The sequence below is a fragment of the Ceratotherium simum genome, chromosome 36 (assembly GCF_057802395.1).
Source record: "Ceratotherium simum simum isolate JZ-2026a chromosome 36, ASM5780239v1, whole genome shotgun sequence".
Lineage (NCBI taxonomy): Eukaryota > Metazoa > Chordata > Mammalia > Perissodactyla > Rhinocerotidae > Ceratotherium > Ceratotherium simum.
The window spans coordinates 4,325,161-4,344,881 of NC_141935.1; the positions used below are offsets into that span (position 1 = coordinate 4,325,161).

The 19,721-nt window shown below is 37.5% G+C and overlaps 1 protein-coding gene across 1 annotated transcript; it reads left to right on the forward strand.

Annotated features, from left to right (window-relative positions):
- The first annotated feature begins 278 nt into the window (after positions 1-278).
- On the forward strand, positions 279-18,049 carry ATP6V1G3 (ATPase H+ transporting V1 subunit G3). Its single transcript, XM_004438979.3, has 3 exons — positions 279-360; positions 11,800-11,900; positions 17,876-18,049. The coding sequence occupies exons 1-3, from the start codon at positions 279-281 to the stop codon at positions 18,047-18,049; spliced, it is 357 nt and encodes a 118-aa protein (XP_004439036.1).
- Positions 18,050-19,721: the final 1,672 nt, after the last annotated feature.

Below are 19,721 nucleotides of genomic sequence, written 5' to 3' on the forward strand. Positions count from 1 at the left end.
CGTTAAAGTCACTTTATGTCATACAGAAGAGCTGAAATTGGCAGAAATGGTAAGTTCTCAGCTTCCTCATATTGACTTAACTTGTTTTTCTGGATTCCAACCTTGGGCTCTCCTTGGAGTCCAGCTATCTGGCCCAATTAGGCCATTTTGGAACAAACAGCTGTGTTTAGAACCCACTGTTGACTCAACAATCTGAGTTATGTGGTGATTTCTGAAAGGATAAATGGACCATGGCTCCCCAGATTTCACAGAAGCCATCCAACCTGAAGCAGCCTGCCATGACCAGCCAGTCTCAGGGGGTCCACCAGCTCCTTCAGGCAGAAAAAAGGGCCAAGGACAAGCTGGAGGAAGCCAAGAAGAGTAAGTCTCCATTCTGTCTGACCTGTGAGGGGCATGCAGTGGGATGAGCGCAGACCTCAGGAGCAAGCAGACTCCGGTTCACATCCTGGTTCCTCCCTGTGAGACCATGGACAGTTCACTGAAACTACCCAGTCCTATGTTCCCCATCACTGTCATGGGGCAAAGTTTCCTAACTCAAAGCCTTTTGAGGGGCCATGTGCTAAGTGGGATGATAATGGACATTGAAGCTATGGAGACATGGGCATGAGCCCTGTCTCTGCAACTTCCTTAATGTTGCCACACTTCAGTTTCTCCATATTGTGAAATGGTTAAGAGATAGACAACTGCCAGATTGAATTTACTTAGTAGTGAGTGAACTTCAGCAAGGTCCTGATCCCTTGTAAGCATCAGTTTCTATTTCCATAAAATTGTGATTAATAACAATTAATAGCTCACTTTCATCCCTCTCTTGATGGCTTTTAATTTCCAATATTTTAAAATATCTCTACTTTATTCTCATTTTCTAACTTTCTTTTGATTTAGTCATATATCTATATATTTGCATGTAGAATATTCTCAATAAACTTCAATGTCCTTCCTCTTCTCTTTGATATTCACAACAACCATATGAATTCAGTATTACTATTATTCCCATTTTATGTGTGTAGAAACAGAGTTCGTAATTGCCAAAGGTATATTTTAAAAAATAGAAAATACTGTGCCAGGCATCGTGCTCAATGTCTATCTTATTTACTCCTCACACCAACTCTTTTTTGCAAAGGGGGAAAGTGATGCTTAGAGAAATTATGCGACTTGCCCAAGGTCACACAGAGGATAAAGAGTAGAGACAGGATTTGGATGGAGTCTGATTCCCAAGCCAAGAAAACACCAAGACCTGTGTTTTCTCCACTATCCCGTTTCAAATCGTTTCATTAATCTATAATAATTTGTGTCATTTACCTTCTTCCTAATTATATATCCTGCCCTGCAATAAGAGTCATAGTCCAGCAAGATAGAAGCCATGTCTTAAAAATGTTGCATATGTAAGTCTTTGGATGAAGGCAGTGATAGGAATAGAGTAGATACAGGCAGAAGCTTGATTAAATGTACTGAATGAGATGCGGGAACAGCACATTATAATGCAAGAGGGAAGTCGGGAGCGAGGCACTACTCAGGCCACTGGGGTTTTTGATCACAGGTCAAATCATTTTCTTTTCTTAAGACAAATTGATTTCCTGAACACTCAGCATTGTGGGTGCCAACAACAAAAAAGGAAAAGACTCCATGTGGAGGTGCTAGAAGAGGAAAGGAAGCAGAAAGACAATGAAGACAAACTTCACCTACTTCTCAATTTCTTTTTCTACAACAAACCATGCAAATGACTGCAAAATGGTATGAGCGCAGAGTAATTCTAAAAAAACAAAGCAGTCCAGAACTACTGGTTAAAACAGTGTAGAAAACTCCCTTATCTTTATTCAAATTTCTTGAACCACATTTAAAACTTCCAGAACAGAAGACTAACTTATTTTAAGCCCTGATAATAATGCTACCTTTGCTTCCTCATTATGGAAGAAACAAAATGACAATATTGAGCAAAAAAAAAATCAATATTATCATATGATTCAAATGATTTTTACCAATTAACTCTCCTTTTTCAAAGTCATTAGAGAAGAAAAGTATTGTGAATCATGGAGGTTGCTTGGAGGTGAGAACTCCTCAGAATGATCTAGCCTCAGATTTCATAATAAAGATAAAAGCCAAGCTTCTTTTCCTCTCATCTAGTAAATCTGCTGTCCTTGGACAATCTTTCCTCAGAAGTCAGCACTGGAAAATACATATTGTATCATCTGTATACAAAATGTTCATTTTATTTGCCAGTGACTTATTGTACTTGTGTCCTTTTTTTCTTGGTCTTTGTTCATAAATATGCAAGCAAATACTCAACCAGTAATAATAAACACTCAGGCAGTAAAAACATTCTGGAAAATATTTTTCCAAATATTATTTCAACAACTAACCTCTGCACTCAGTTTTACAGAGAATGTCAGTCTGTCCTCTTGGCCTCAGAAAGCTTGGCTCTGAGGACCGTTTCCACTGGGTAGAAGCTGTTTTCTTCCATAGCTGCCAGCAGGTAGCACTTTATAGCTACAACGTCAGTGACAGTATCCATCGTCCTCACTTCTTGAGCATTCTATGGCAACATAAAATATCACCTTTTGTACATGGTTTTGTAACTTCTCTCATATTTCAATGGTTTTTAGTCCATTCATTTATTTAATTCAATAAGTATTTATTAGGTGCCGACTATGTCCCAGCCACTTTGATATATACACAGATGAGTAGACCTAGACTCTTCCTTAAAGAATTCCTCAGTGAGATAAATGCATAAGTGAGCAGGAAAAAAAGAGAAAGGAACAGTGACATGAGAGGTACAGACAGCCATCATTTTTATAAACCCGTGTATTTCACTTAATTTTTTTCCATAAATAGATTCACTTGAAAACCTGACATATGAAGGCAGAATAGAGACTCAGAATGAGAACCAATAAATCACACAAGCAAACACCATTGTCAAAAGTCTACGAGCACCTTCTCTTTCTTAAATCCGTTTATTTGAAAGCCTCTCTAGAAACTTGCACACAGAGTCTCTGCTAGAGCAGGACTCCGGAATATATACTCAAAAAAGAAAGAAAGGGAGGGAGAGGAAGACAGAGAGGCAGAAGGATAGGGAGAGAAGAAAACAGCAATTCACATGGTAATGGTTTTAGAAAAATACAAGATTAATAAGGTGGTAGTATTTATATATTATGCTGTAAAAATATTAATATATGCTGTTAAGGAGGACAGCCTCAGATCCCAGTGAAGTTGTGCCATAATATACTATACGGTATAAATGTTCTGCCCTAAGGGACACGGATAAGGGATTGTAGACCTGACATGTCAGGAACTCTCCTAAAGGCTGTTAGGTCTCGGGAAATGGAATATACAGGTCCCTACTCTTAAGACACTGACCAGCTACTGAAAGAGAATGTTCTAGGGGAGGTGTGGATTGTGAACAGGCTTGGAAAGTTGGGGTGTGAGGCAGCAGAGTAGAAAAACATTGGCTTTTTCTCATGTGTCTTTAAGTTATCTAGCATCTCTAAGCTTCAATCTTTCCTTTTTTTAAAATAAAAATATAAGGTAGGTAGGTAGGTAGATAGACAGATAGCTAGATAGATAAATGGTCAAGATCTTTTAAGGATCAGAAAACTATACCTAAGACAGTAGAGTACAGACTAAAGAGTTATTTTTATTTTTAATTTACATAATATATATATACTTGCATATTGCCATAGTAATAATAGAAGAATAGAAAGGGCACTCTAGTTTCATCCTTTCTCACAACTGCTGCAAGTTTTGGGACAACTTTTTCCATGATGAAGGAGACCTGGACTGCTTCTAGTAAGATGCCCAGAAAACCTCAGATATTCTCCTCTATTGCTGATAATGAATTAAATTGTATTTATGAGTTAAGACACACACACACAAATTTTTATGTGCAAAACAGCCTTACTGTTTGGTTGAAATTAGATGGAATCAGAGTAGGTTGGCACAATTTTAAATTACCTTACTTGAAGTTAACACCTTTTGCCTAGAAAATTGTCCATTAATCAAAACATAAAAATGGGTATGTCCAAGACAAGTGACAGTTTTACAAGAGAACATCAGACCCGCCCCACAACTCCAGGTTTGGGGAACTGAACTGCATCTTTGATCAGAATTACATTAGAAATTCAAGGCACCATATTCAACAGCAGGAACAGACTTGTGTTTCTCTGAAATACATGATATTTTTGCATTTAGTTATGACCTTCTATGAGAGCAGGATTTATTTCATTTATACTCATTGCAGACTTGGAAGACCCTACAGCTCTGCACTAACACTGTTCTTTTGAAATGCTCAAATGCATGTAACTCAACAGCACATAAAGAACCCACATTCCCCAATTATTTCCAAAGGTGCGCCATAGCCCCTCCCACAAAGCAACACTTGATCTGTCTACTTTGACAGCTGCAGACAATAGCATTTGCGTTTAACTCAAAATTACAAATTGCATTACGGGGTATAGATCAAAGACATGGTAAACAATGTAAATGTTCAAATCTGGATTTGAGAAAAACTGAACAAGCAGGTATATTAAAAATGTTCTAAGAGCTATAGACATCTTCATAAAAATGAAAGACACACTCCTAGAGCTTTCCATCAAGACAGTGTGGTCAGTGCTCACTTCCTGGGGCTGCTCTGCCTGGGTGCAAACCAGCTCTGCCTCCTACTAGCGGGGTGATGTTGGGTGGGTTACCTCTAACCTCACTGCCTGAGTTTCCTCAGCCTCATACTGGAGATAACAGTATCTACCTCATGGTGGTGTTGTCATAATCAACTGAGTTAATACTTATCAAGGACTTAAAACACCACTTGGTATATAGCAGTTGCTCCACAAACGTTAGCTATGAATATTCTTTCACTACTTAATCAAAAGAATTCTGTTGAAGAATACAGCAAAATGGTAGAGTCCCACTGATTTCTTAAGCACAATCTTCTATGAAGTTGTCATTGAATTGTACTTTAGTGCAAACCAAATACTTAAGAAAATATTTCTACTTTCTACTTAGATAATACATCAGCTAATACAGTAATGCAGATTCGTTTTCGTAGGTTTATAGGATGCCAACCATCAATATTTTTTTAAACCAGCTAATTGCCTATTTGTTTCCAAACATACAGATATTCCAAATTATTTACACAAGCACCTTGATTTAATAAATTCTTCACTATGCAAGGGAATGTTTTGATTCATGAAGACATGACTTTTAATAAACTAATAAAATAAAAGTTGCTATATTAGAATTTCATGGCCCTGTCTTGTGTGTTTTGTAGGCCTGTAAATCCTTCCTCTTTCTTTATAGTCCACAGACTAATGGGGTATTTGTAAGTTTATTGGACTTTTATTTCTTCAAGTGGGTCCTGTTAAAATAATAACCACAGACCATTTTCATCTATTAATAGCTTTCGGTTATATTCAGTCCAGGATCTACACAAAACCATTTATGATTTTTTTAATAAGGAACATACAAGCAATAGGAAAATGCAACACCAACGAAGCAGGGGTAGGGCCTGAGAGATGAGGGTCAGCAGAGAAGCTTGTCACAGTCACAGGCTCCAAGAGAGGCTGCTTCTTGGTTTTCCTGGTGACCTATTACTTTTTCCAATGTTTGTAGTAGGTGAGGAAAATAATAGCATTCTTTGAACCAGGTTGGTTTTATCATAATGGTAACAACCCCCAACAATCAAGAAAGGTTGTTTTATTTTTTCTTCTGCATGGTAGAACAGAATAAAAATGGTTATCAGTAACAGATAGAAATCTCCAAACATTTCCAATGTGCCCTTGTTTTCATACCAAACAAAGGTGGCCTCTGTTCTGTTTATGCATATTTCTGTCAGATGGTGTGTTCATGTGGATCCCGACTCTTTCCACCACACTCAGCTACCTGGCTTTGCTTCCATTGCTTGGCTGACATCTTCGTCTCTCTGTTTCTCACTGATCCTCTGTATTTGTTTCCCAGAGCTGCCATAACAAATTACCACAAACAGGGTGGCTTAAAATGACAGACATGTATTATCTCACAGTTCTGGAGTCCAGAAGTCCAAACACAAGGTGCTGGCAGGGTTGGTTCCTTCTGGAGGCTCTGAGGGAGAATCTGTCCCATGCTTCCCTCCTAGCTTCTGATGATCGCCAGCAATCCTTGGCTTTCTTTGGCTTGGGGCAGCATCATTCCAGTCTCTGCCTCTGTCATCACATGGCCTTCTTCCCTATGTGTCTGCTCTATGTCTCCACGTCTCTGTGTCCAAATCTTCCTGTCCTTATAAGGACACCAGTCATTGCATGTAGGGCTTGTGTTTATCCAGTATGACCTTAGCTTGATTACATCTGCAAAGAACTTATTTCCAAATAAGGTCACATTCACGAGTCTCTGGGGTTAGGACTTAAACATATCTTTTCCAAGGGCACAATTCGACCCACAATTCAACCCAGCCACCTCTAATTGTCAAATCGGTCTTGAGCCCTTATCTTCTTTATCCCCCTTTGTCAGTGGAAACCTCTCAAAGAAGTTGTTTGTATTCCCTGTGTCTACACTTTTCTATTCCATTTTCTCCTGAACCCACTTGAATCAGACTTTTGTCCCTACAACTCCACCAAAGCTCTTCTTGCCAAGACCACCAATGTTGCTAAACCCAATGTTACTTGAATATCTCAGTCACAATCGGATCCCTCTTTCATCTTTGGAACTCTTCTTTCATTTGACTTTGGGACACCACTGTCATGGTTGGCTTGCTGTCCTCTTCCCAGTCTTTAAAGTCAGGGCCCCAATTTGGACCTGTTTTCTTCTATGTCTGCAGACACCTCCTCAGTGATCACATCTAATGCCACGGCTTCCAACACCGGCTCCATGCTGATGATTCCCAGAGTTGATATTTCCAGCTCTAGTTGCTTCCCTGTCTCCAAGTTTATCAGCCTTCTCACCATCACACCCTGTTGTTTAATAGGCATCTCAATTAAACTGCATTCTTGACTCCACCCCCAAAATAAAATGTTGGAGTCATCATTGACTCATCGCTGTCTCTCATGTTTATCCATCAACTCTGCCATCAAAGTTCTTGCCAATTCCTGTGCTGCTTTACTATTTCCAGCAACCATTAACGTTTGTCTGAACTATTGCAATAGATTTCAAACTGATCTTCCTGCTTTTGCCTTGCCCCTATCATCTATTTTCACCACACCAGCCAAAGAAATCTTTTTAAATCATCAGTAGTATTATGCTATGCCTTTGCTTCACCCTTCATGGATTTAGCATCTCAAGGACCAAAATCCTCTCCGTGCCCCATGAGCTGTGTGACCACTGCTACCTCTCTGATGTCATCAAACTTTCACCCATTCTCTTCTCTTTGACTCAGCCATGATGGTGTTTTTACTGTTCCTGGAATGTGTCAAATGCCCTCCCACCTCAGCGTCTTTGCATTTTTTGTCCCCCCTGAAATGCTCTTCCCTTTCAGTTTTGCATGGCGAGTTGTCTTCTTCCTTCAGGTCCCTGCTTGTGTATCTCTTCTTCCGAGAGACTTGACCCATCTGAATGAGCACCCACCACCATCTCTCTATCTGTAATGCTCCTTTATTCTTCTTCATAGGACTCATCATCCCTGTCGTATCATATACTCATTGTCTGCTTTCTATTTCTATCCCTCCCTACTGCACTCAGAATGCAAGCCCCACGAGAGTGGAAAGTTTGTCTGTGGTTTTCATGGCTACATCAATAGACCTAGAACAGTGTGGGGCACATAGCAGACATCCAGGAATATTGGTTGATTAAATGTCTCTTATTTCCATTCCAAGTAACATTTGATACTGTTGGCCACGTCCTTCTTGAATGTTCTCTCCTCTCTTTTGGTTTCATCTGCTTCTCTGACCATGATTCCCAGGCTCCTCCTTAGGCTCCTTTTCCTTCTCTTACTCCTTGAATGTTGGCATTCCCCCAGCTGGAGACCTTAGCCCTCTTTTCTCCTCATTCTGTACACTTCCCCTTGATTTCAGTCCAAACTCCATCGCTAAGACTAGCACGTACACAAACCCAGCTGACTGACATGCCAATCTCTGTGTCCCTTTCAGATCTTTCTCCTGGATTCCAGACCTGTCTGTGCAGCTGTCCTCTGCATACCTCCACTTGCACGTCCTCAGGGAAGCCTACAGAGGCTTCTTTGGTGACAGCCTGAGGACTTCTCCTCAAACTCACGCTTCACTGGTTGCCTTCCTTCTTAGCAAAAGGCCCCCAGGAATTGGGCCTATTTTCTAACAATGATGAAAAATTATTGACTATTCTTTGTCAAGCACTTCCTATACATCTTTTTCTAATCCTTCTAATGACTTTTTGCAGTAGATTATTGGATCTGTTTTATAGGTAAGAAAACCCAGGTTCAGAGACTCTAAATAATTTGCTCAATGTTACAAAGCTTCTAATATCTTATTCTGGTAGTGCCTAGTGTAAATTCTGATGCCCTTCTGAAATGATAAATGAAATCCCATCTTTCCCATCAGAAAAAGGTTCCTGAACCAATTTAGCAATCCAAGCAACAAAGGAGCGTTCTCCATGTTTCCAGGGCTCATTTGCATGTTGGGACATGCAGTTCACTCGGCCTTTCCTAGCCAAGAAGCCAGCAAGAGTCTATCTTTAAGCATTGCCCTCTGTCTTTCACACAGAGTTCGGTTTTAACCTGCCCAGAATTGATTTTTAATCCTTTCCCCACAAATCACCTGAAAATCAATCTAGACGTCTTTCTCTTCTTTTCCTCCCACAAACATCCTATGGAATATATCTCAATAATGACTTGCTAAATGTAGAACATATCTGCATAAACAAGCCACATGTCTGAAAATGAATGACTTTATTAAGGTGGAACCATTGACAAAGAGGTCCCAAAAGTCTCTTAAAAAGGATCTTCTTGCCTTTTCTCTAATCCCCCAAATGTGTGTCCATCCCGCTTTCCGTCCGGGCTCATAAGTCTCTTCAGCTTAATGGTTCCCTCCACAGAAGCCTATCCTGACCTCCCCTGGCAGCTTATCTGAGCCCCACTCTGCATATCTGGGTCTGTTTGTTTATATTTTTGATTCCTCTGTTAGCATAAGACATAACACGACAATTGGGGTGGAGGGCAAGCACCGATTCTCTAGGATTTTAGTAGTAGAAGTTTCCATAAATGTGATTTTAAACTGTCACGGAACAAATAGATTTATGTTCCTTTGTTTTCAGAGTTGATTTTCTGTATTCACAATTTCATGTATTTTATAATTTTTGTCCTGGAAGCTGGAGCAGCATGTACACATTTCCAAAATACACTGCATTTATGCCAACTGCATTTATGCCAATCTATCCTCTGTGTCTAGTCCTGTGCATAATATATGTATAATAGGTGTTCAATAAACACTGAATGAATAATGGATGGTAAATAAAAACCATCCTTTCCTGCACCATTCTGCAGCATCTGCTTTGCCAGGATTTAAAATTATGATGCATAAGATAACTATATTCTAAACCAAAAATCAGAACATTTGGCCTGATAACCTAGTGTGACCTTGTAGGAACTTTAGGACCAAATATTCAATTGTCATATTTGGACTCGCCCATGTGGTCATCCCTATGTTTGATACAGAAAGCATTGAGAAATAAAGATATGATCCCCTTTTGGTTCACAGTAGCCATGTTTTTAATGCTTAAGAAAGAGACATAATTTTAAAATTTGGAAATTTTCATACACAGACAGAGGAGCAAGCTAGAGGTTAATAGGAGTGGATTCAATACATGCATTTTGCTTCACATCTAGCAAAACAGCGGGCTTTAGGCTCCAGTTTCTTGCACTGGATTAAATCAGGTGTAGCATATGCAGGCTCTCACAGGGCGGCAGCTGCTGAGTCTATCCAGAAAATCGCTGCGCCAGCAGCGCTTTCCCTGTGGCTCTCCTATTTAATTGAATGAGAACCAGCAGGTGACTGGTGCCATGACGGGGGAATCACAGACACACTCTGAGTCTGTCACTGTGTGATGGAGCCAATACACAGCCTCTTAAGCAGAGCCCTGGATTCTGCTCAGGGGTAGGGCACACAGAACTTGGCCTGTTATTGTTATTTTTTTATGTGCTAATACAATATTTTTATATATTATGTCATTAAGGTGGAGAGTAATGATGTTTTATGTGATTTATTTTATAAGATAGCTATGTATCCTACAACCCATTATTACTATGAAAATGTTAAGGTATCTTAAATGTATTTTTATCCTAATATTAATGACAAGCAGTGATATGAAGGTGGGCTGGAGATGAAAGAGTAGTTTTCTCTTCCAACGGATCACCGATTTGTTCTGTGAACAATATGTGTTCCGTTACTAACAAATAGTTAGAACTGTAGAGAATGAAGGAATCTGTATATACAAAACGGTAATGAGCATTAATTAAGTAGGAAAAAGGTTAAGCATTGCTGTTAATGTTCCATGACACCTCAAGCATCAGAAGGGCGCTAATTTTCACCAGACCTTGGATTTTAAAGGGAGTAAAGACAGAAGTAAATATCTGCTCTGAATGAGGTCTACTCAGTCTCATTTAAGGGTAATAGGCATTAAAAGAGACACATTTCAATTTATAACTCAGGGAATCTATCTCTATCCCATATACACAGGACTGGCAGAACAACTCATATCTAGCAGGGAGAGAAACTGAGAAACCAGCTACACTCAAATGCTACACAGATACATAAAAACAAAGGCATATGAAAACCTGTATCTAGATGACAGATAGATAAAAGTTGATGTTAAGTATGCTACTTAATGAGAACACGCTTCCTTAGTTCAGAGTCTACACAATGTAACAAATCCTTGACAAAAATTATAAACGAAAGCTTAAGAGACATTATCAGAGAAAAGAAACTATGTTAAATAAGAAAAAGAATGAAGGCGTTTAACTGAAATAGAAATACAATAGACTCAGAGAAAAAAGAATTTTAACACAGTTCAGAGTTTCTTTCAAGTTTTAATGATCGCAAAGTGTTAGTACCTAACCCCCCAAAGGTGGTGGGTGGTGGGAGCAGAGTAGCAATTAATATTAGTCTATAACCCCCAAACTTACTCTGGTTGTCAAAAAAGTCCTGTGCTGAGCTAATGACCCCCACAGCATTGTATTTGTCTGCAACTTTCATCTACATTACTGTCTGCTGGCTTAAGGCTTACACCTTTGCTCTTAATAAAAGAAAAGAGAGCAACTTAACTAAATCTCCTAACCATTAAAAACAATTGGTTTTACAACCACTTTCAAGTCCCCCTCAGAGAAAGCTACTACAAAAAAAAATAATCTACTTTGATGTGCTGTAGGGCTTAATCAGACATTCTAGAGTCAACAAATGGTAAGAAAAAAATCCTAATAAAATGCCTTAACAAATTGTAAGTTGGTTTGATAGAGTCTGAGTTGCATATTTGTAGTGCTTTTGGAGATCTGCCAGGGTTAAATAGGATCCAGTTGGTGTGGACTGAAGGATTCCTGGCAGCAAATCAGACCAGAAAATCTGACCAAATAATGTCTTTTTGAGTAAGTGACAGCTAAAATCTGTTCTCTGGCTGTTACCACTGTGAGTAAATGGGCAGATATTTTATTTAAACATGTAAGTGTGAAAGAAAGTTGTCATTTCAATGTTCTAAAGAATCTGATTGAATAAATAAGGAATTTTCCGTATCTATTGTTTTTTAATGAAGCTTGCCATTTTAGAAAAAAAAATCATCAAAAAAATAATGTAGACCTCACCTATGTTTTTAAAAATCAAGTTTGAAATTCCATGTATTTTTGAAAAGAAATATCATTCCTTCCATGCTGCTGTTAATTTTCAGGAAAAGTGAAGAGATTGAAGCAAGCTAAGGAAGAAGCAATGGCAGAAATCGATCAGTACAGAATGCAGAGAGATAAAGAGTTTCGACTGAAACAATCTAAGGTAAGTAAGAAAGTCAACACTGATTTGTATGCAGAATAAATTATAAAATATTAATATTCATAAGGTGTAATGCAGAATATTCGGGGGTAGGGAGGAGAATACACTGGATTGAGCAGATATAGTTGAACCAAGGTTGAACATCAAACTAAACCTTAAACATTACAGAATTACAGACCTTCCTTGACTTAACAATGGGGTTACAGCCAATAAACCCATCATAATTTGAAAATATCGTAAGTGAAAATGCAGTTAATACACCTAACCTACCGAACATTATAGCTTAGCCTAGCCGACTTTAAATGTGCTCAGAACACGACATTAGCCTACAGTTGGGCAAAATCATCTAACACAAAGCCTATTTTATAATATCTCATGTAATTGATTGAACACTGTACTGAAAGTGAAGAACAGAATGGCTGGATGGGTACAGAGGGCTAGAAGCGTACCCACTGTTTACCCTGGTGATCGCGGGGCTGATGGGAGCCACGGCTCAGCATCCCGAGACAGGATCCTATGACATATTGGCAGCCCAGGAAAACATCAAAATTGAAAATTTCAAACATGGTTTCTGCTGAATAGTAGCATTTTGGTACCCTCATGCAGTCAAAAAATCATAAGTTGAACCATCGTAAATCGGGGACCATCTGTACTGATTTTACATTTTCACTTTCAAGGCTTTTTGACTTGTCGTATGAAGTGTCAATCAATTGTTGTTATCTAATACCTAGTGTACCTTAAAAATCATATTCTCAAATACACGTCGAAGGGATTATTTAAAATATCATTCCTACCGCAGATTGACTAACATATCACTAAGAAAAAAACCTCAGAAAACGTATTGTCTATTAATGTTTACTAGTGGAATCAATAAAAAGTGTTGTACAATGCTATAGAATGAGTTTGTTAGGCCACATTTCCCGTGGTGAATTCAAGATTCGCAAATGACTGAAGTAGATCTTGTGGCATATTGCTGAAAAGTCCTCTGGTATTTCTTTATGATTTCCTTTTCAACTGGTTGGCTTCAGTCAACAAATCTTTCATGAAAATATAAAGAAATGCTTTTTCCTATACTAGCATTTTAAAAATATCTGCAGTTTACAGTAAAAAGTAAGTGCATGCAATTTTCAGAGCTGACATCCTCCTTTCCGTGTTGCGACATGAACTAAAAGAAGTTATTAAATTCCAGGCGCCATAGCTAAAGTTTATATGATATTTGATTTTTGCCTCAGTAAAAATAGCAATAAAGCTCTGTGCAGAAGCCTGATATTGCAAGAGGAACTACAAGCAGTTTGGAAATCTCTCCATTTACAACTTCGATTTTAGTGGGAGAAGGTACAGAGCTTACGTGGGATCTGGTAAATTGGATCCCATGGTAGGAAAAACTTTTCCAGTTTCCAGGGCTGTTTCTTAAAATAAAAAATCCTTCCTAGAATAAAGTGGACCACTCAACAAATATGAATCTTCTTACCAATATTTGGAACAAGGAATTATAAAATCCTAAGTCTATACATGTGTACGCAGCCCTCCATGATCAGCCCTTGGCTGTCTCTCTAACCTGTCAGCCCTGAAAATCTCGTGCACTTATCTTTTACTGTAAACTGCAGATATTTTTAAAATTCTAGTATAGGAAAAAGCATTTCTTTATATTTTCATGAAATATTTTTTGAATGAAGCCAGCCAGTTGAAAAGGAAATCATAAGGAAATACCAGAAGACTTTTCAGCAATATGCAACAAGATCTACTTTGGTCATTGGTAACATTTTCTACAACTTTTGTCTCTACTTGTTCTATTCTAGCCATATCTGTCTTCCTGTTCTTCCTCAAACGGACTGAATATGCCACTGCCAGAGGACCTTTGCATATGCTATATCTGCTCCCTGAAATCCTTTTCTTTTGGACACATTCATCTTTCTGTGATCTCTGTTCAATTACTAAGTCCTCTTCCTGATCACCTTCTCTAAAACGGTGTCTGTCATAAAAAAAGTAATTCCCCAATATAGTCATAGCATTTATCACTATTGGATATATTATATATTTACATTGTTTTGCTTATTGCCTATCTTTCCTTCTGAACTTAAGCACCAAAAATGGCAGGTTCTTTGGTTTCTTCTTTGTTGTTTTCCTCAACATTGGAATAGTGCCTGCTCTGTAGTAAGGACACGATAAATATTCATTGAAAGAATGAATAACTAAACATTTCTTCTGTGCCTTTATCTTTCCTATTGAGTCTAGTCATAACCATGACATAGTAGGACCTGAGAAAATAATCAGCCTTAACATCAATCAGCTTTTATTATCCTGTGTAGGATATTTCTGATATATATATATATATATATATTACTATTTTTTAACTAATAACAAAACTGACCATAATTTTAGAGAAAGTTTGGGTTAAATCTCTTGAAACATTTTTTTTCTCCAGAAGAATCTCATAAGATGTAAATCTGGTTTAGGATATTTGTTCTCCACTTTGGAGAATAATTAAAACTCCTCATCACTCTCGTAATTAGAGCTCTAAGCCAATTTTACAGCTAGTTGATCAAACACTCACATAGAAAGGTCAACACGTTTGGAACTCTGCTACTTCAAGCATATTGTAAAACCATTAATACAGATCTCCTTTCCTTGGCATGACCTCCATATGTCAGACATATTGCTATTCCAGTTAAATCTCATCATCATTAACCCAGGGCAAGAGGGAGGTCTGGGAGGAGACCCAAGAAGCCAGTTTGCTGCCTGCTGTGGGTGTTGCCCCTTGATGTTACTTTTTTTGTTGCTTTTTTAGCTCTTGTTAATGTATGTGTTTTTTCAAGTCCCGTGACTTATCAGTAGAAGCCTATATACCAATGTGGGTTGTATCTCAATACTGCTTTATCAAAGATTTATTTATCCTTTTGTTTATCATTTCTACCCAACCTAACATCTTCTACTGAAGAAGACATGACATCACTAAAAAGAAATCTGGGCTACAGTGGAAACACTAAATCTACTGTTAATGCAAGTAAAAGTTAGATGGACGATGAATCTAAACAGAAGACTTGAAAATGGTTGCCTTGGGCTTATTGAAGATTTTTATATCTTTAATCTTTCTTCCTGAATTCATGACATGAAGGCATTTTGTTTCCTTGAAGCAACCACAAATTGAGAATGGAAAACTGTATGTGAGACCTGAACCTCTGTCTTCCCTTAAACTGTAACATTTGAACAACTTACAAAGAAACTGATTGAATGTTCAGAGATTTCACCAGCATGTCAGTTGTTATGCCATAAAGCCATACCCATAAGTCTCAACATTGAAGTTTTGAAAATTAACATGGAGAAGTCCTTAAATGGCACCCTTTGACCGAATGTACCATTACATGTCACATAATTATCAACTTCTGACTTAGATATGTCCCAAACATTCAGGCAGCGGGCTTCTGCCAGTAAGAACAGCAGAGCGCAGTAATAAGTTCTCTGTGATACCTGGAGATCTGCTCATTCTATTCAGTTCAACAAGCATGTGTTGAGCATCTCCTATGTACTAGGCAGTATTTGAGGCACTTAAAACACATCAGTGGACAAGATGACACTTATCTCTGTCTTTGTGGAGCTCATATTAACTCATTTAAACTCCTGCAAGGCTGAAATCAACACTATCAGCAGATACGAAAGTATGGAATTCTTCCCAAGGAAGACCATTTAAAATCATGTATGGTTAGTCATTGGTATAGTACGGTCTAGAAACTCAAATTACTGCACATCAAATAAACTCAGAAATAATATTATATTTAATTATGCAGGATGACACATAGGCTTATGGGCTATTTACAAGGATATTCCAATGTTTCTGAAAGCGTAGGATGGATTATAAAAAGTGTAAACAATGCAATGAAAAATCGGGATAATAATCACCAACATTTACTGATTATTTCTCAGTGCTAAGCTCCTGTGCTAAGCACCATCTTTATAATAAATATCTTCAGAAATTTATCATGCTGCTTAGCTCAGTATATTAAGAATACAACTGATAAGTAGCACTGCCCTAGACCTGCACAGTCCAAAATGGCAGCCACTTCACTTATAGCTACTGAGCCCTTGAAATGCAGCTAGTCCAAATTAATACACTCCGTAAAGTGTAAAATACCAGATTACAGAGACTTAGTACGAAAAACAATAATGCAATAAATTTTATATTGATTGTACATCAAAATATATTATGGATATATTGGTTAAGTAAAATCTATAATTAAAATTAATTTTACCTGTTTCTTTTTACTTTTTTAAAATGACTCTAGAAAATTTAAAATTACTTATATGGCTCATCTTGTGGCTTATAGGACATTTCTACTGAACAGCACTCTTTTGCATACATTGCATTCATGAATCTGTTGGGGTTTTTACAACGGTCCCATCAAATGAGTGAGGTTATCCCCATTTAAAACATAAAGAGGTTGAGATGGACTTTTCCAAAGTCCTACAGGATAGTTACAGTAATTTAGCCTAATAATAACTATTTTTAACACTGCTCCAAAGGAAAATAGATAATAGTTTCACAACAGTATGCCTTTTAAATTTTTCACCACTTAAGACATCGGATTTAGGAAAAATGATTTTTCTTTTAGTTTGGTAGAATTTCTCACATAAGATTTTGGATTTAAAGGAAAAATTTGATTTTGGTAGAACTATTTGGGTAAGCAGTTCTCTTCTATTTTTAAACTTCTTCTTAGCGAGGGAAATTTAGTCCACAATGTCTCTGCTTCTTGTGTACTCACTTATCAAAATGTCATTTTAGAAAAGTTATTTGACGTCATAGAAGCTATTTCTCCTCACAATGATTTTCTTTGAACTGGGAGGCCCCTACTGCCTGGACTACAAACAGGAAAGAACTTGAACCTCATAGCCTCCATCGCATTTGATTTCAAGTTTAGCACCCAGCAAGATTATGTGGAGTTTAGAATTTGGAATAGTCTAACAATCCTGTGGTAGAAGTCACTCATTAGCAGAGTCTCTTGGCTTAAATTAAATGCGTACTTTCCCTAAACACTCACAGAAGAGAAGAACAAGCCGACAGAAAGTAGCTGTGTCACCTGAACAACGCCATGTTTAAGAAAGGCTGAGTTTACCACGGAGGTAAATCAGGAATTGATGGTTTGCTTCAGCAAAGGATAACATTACAAAAAGAGTTTCACTGCAGAACACCCCTAAACTGGTAACTCCCCTGGCGAAATTATATTTTAGTCAAATCACTGCTGGATAGAGAAGCTAAGAGGATAGAGAAGATAGTGGAAATACCGGGAATCCCTGCCGAGGAAAAAGCAATCAGAAAGATATATGAAACCGTGTCCGAAATTATAATGTAACTGAGTAGACGTGTATATCTCAATTTGAAAGAAATCCACTTTATACTAAGATTTTCAAGATTATATCTATCACCCAAAAAGATATACCTGTGTATGTAAAAGTGTCTTACTGGGCATATGGTGGCTTTATCTTCCTGAAAAACAAGATTTAATAGTTCAGATAGTGTATTTTAAAAATTGATAAACCAGTTATTTGCTCTTTAAAAACCAGGAAATATGGGTTTAATGATGTTTTTCAACTTTATTTTCTGCTTTAAATTCAGAAAGTAAGCAATAGGGAAGATGCAAGAACTGAACGGAAATAATTATAAATATGTGAAAAATGTGATGAGAAAACTTCTGAGTATGGTATAATGATCGTGAACTTGCGTTCCATTTGTACTGTGTGGGGCTCAGCTTAGAAGGAGAAGTGTCTGCCATGGCCAGCTTCCATTTTTTAGGAAAGTCTATCCATCCCACTCAAGGTATTGGTAATTTTATCCATTCTCTGAAAAAATTCTGGAAAAATAATACATAATGTGCACACTATAGAACCATCATTGATAAATAGGCCCAAACAAATTTAACTTATAAAACCGTTAAAATTTAATATGATGTATAGTGTAGTGAATCCTGTTTGTTTTATCTTGGTAGATAATGGGCTCTCAGAGTAGTCTCTCAGAAGAAATAGAAGAACAAACACGAGGGCAGATAAAAGAACTGAATGGAAGCTACAACAAGTACGTGGAAAACGTGATGAACCAGCTTTTGAGCGTTGTCTGTGACGTGAAACCAGAAATCCACATGAACTACAGAATCGCCGACTAAATGTGCACTCTATTGTCCAATAAACGGTGCATGCATGCCAGCTGGTTGCTGATGGCTTCATGTTTATATTAAGAAGTTTGACATGTAAATCTGAAATTTACTAGACATCTACAGATTTTAATGTGACATAATTCATACTGAGTACTGAATTTAAAAGCAAACAAACAAAAGTTCTCATAGCTTTCCTGGTAATAGGTATGACCTTGTCTTTTAACGTGGAGTAAGTATTTTTTGACACTTGACAGAAAAACCAGGACCTGGCCGTTTTTCAGTGGATATGAGTTTTTTTTTAATTTCTTTTCTTTTTTCAATTTAGAAAATGTGTTCCTAGTTGCAGATGTTAAAAGATCATTTTTAAGGAGGATGTAATCATGACTTTCATACAGATATAAAATGTACATATGTCAAGGATTTTATTTAACTCATTAATCAATGAGAAAATCAGTAAGATGTTACCATTAGTTCAAAGAAGAATACTAAGAACTTCGTAGATAGAAAGAGAGATGAGATAGATAGAAGACACATGGATGGATGGATAGATAGATAGATAGATAGAAAAAGAGAAATGGGTTAAATAACCATTTTCTCTGCCTAACCTCAACTAACCAGATATTCTTCTCTTTCAAGTATAATTTTTTAAAAGAAAAAAGTAAGTGATAATTAAATGAGCTGCTAGCATAGATATTTAGGCTTAAAAAAAAAAAACTCCCAGGAAATATAGTAGGTTAGTAGGTTAGTGTGTGTTATGAACCGAATGTTTATGTCTCCCCAAAATTCATATGTTGAAATCTAATCCCCAATGTCATGGTATTTGGGGGTAGGGCCTTTGGGTGGTTAGTGTGAATGGGATTAGTGCCCTTATAAAAAGAGGCCAGAGAGCTAGCTAGCCCTCTCTGCCACATGAGGAGACAAGAAGTTTGCTGTCTACAACCGGGAAGAAGGCATTCACCAGAACTTGACAAAGCTGGCACCGTCATCTCACACTTCCAGCCTCCAGGACTGTGAAAAATAAATTTCTGTTATTTATTAGCCACCCAGTTTGTAGTACTTTGTTACAGCAGCCCCCAAAACTGACTAAGACAGTATGCCATTAGTCCAGTTGCCTAGACAGTACGAGCTAAATTCTTGTTAAGTACCAGGGACTTTAAATGCATGTATAAGTGATCTCAGTCTTATTGTGGAGGCTAGTATTAGCGTCCCCCTTTTACAAAATGGGAAACAGAGGTTATGGAACTTGCCTGGAGTTGCTTGAGTAACCGTAGCAGGTCTGGGCTTCAATCTGGCAATGTCACTTCAGTTTCTCCACTCTTCATTGGTTACCATGCTGCCTCCCTGAAAAGTTTCTATGTTTACATCATTAAGAATCGCAGGGACTCTGATTTTCCAATAATACATACGGACAAATTTTAATTCCAGTCCAAATAAAATTTAATTAGTAAATTTTAATTGGTACCAAACTATTCATATACTCAATTCCAAATATAAACTGAAAAGATTCTAATTGATCACTGTTTTAGATTACTAGCATCATTGTTTCCAATTAACAGACAAAGTTAAAGTTCTACCACATAGTTTTAAATCTCAGAACTATTCAATTTTACATTCACATTAGATAAATGGAAAAAAATTTGAATTCCATTTGTTTTACCAACATTTTGGGCAAGGAAAACCA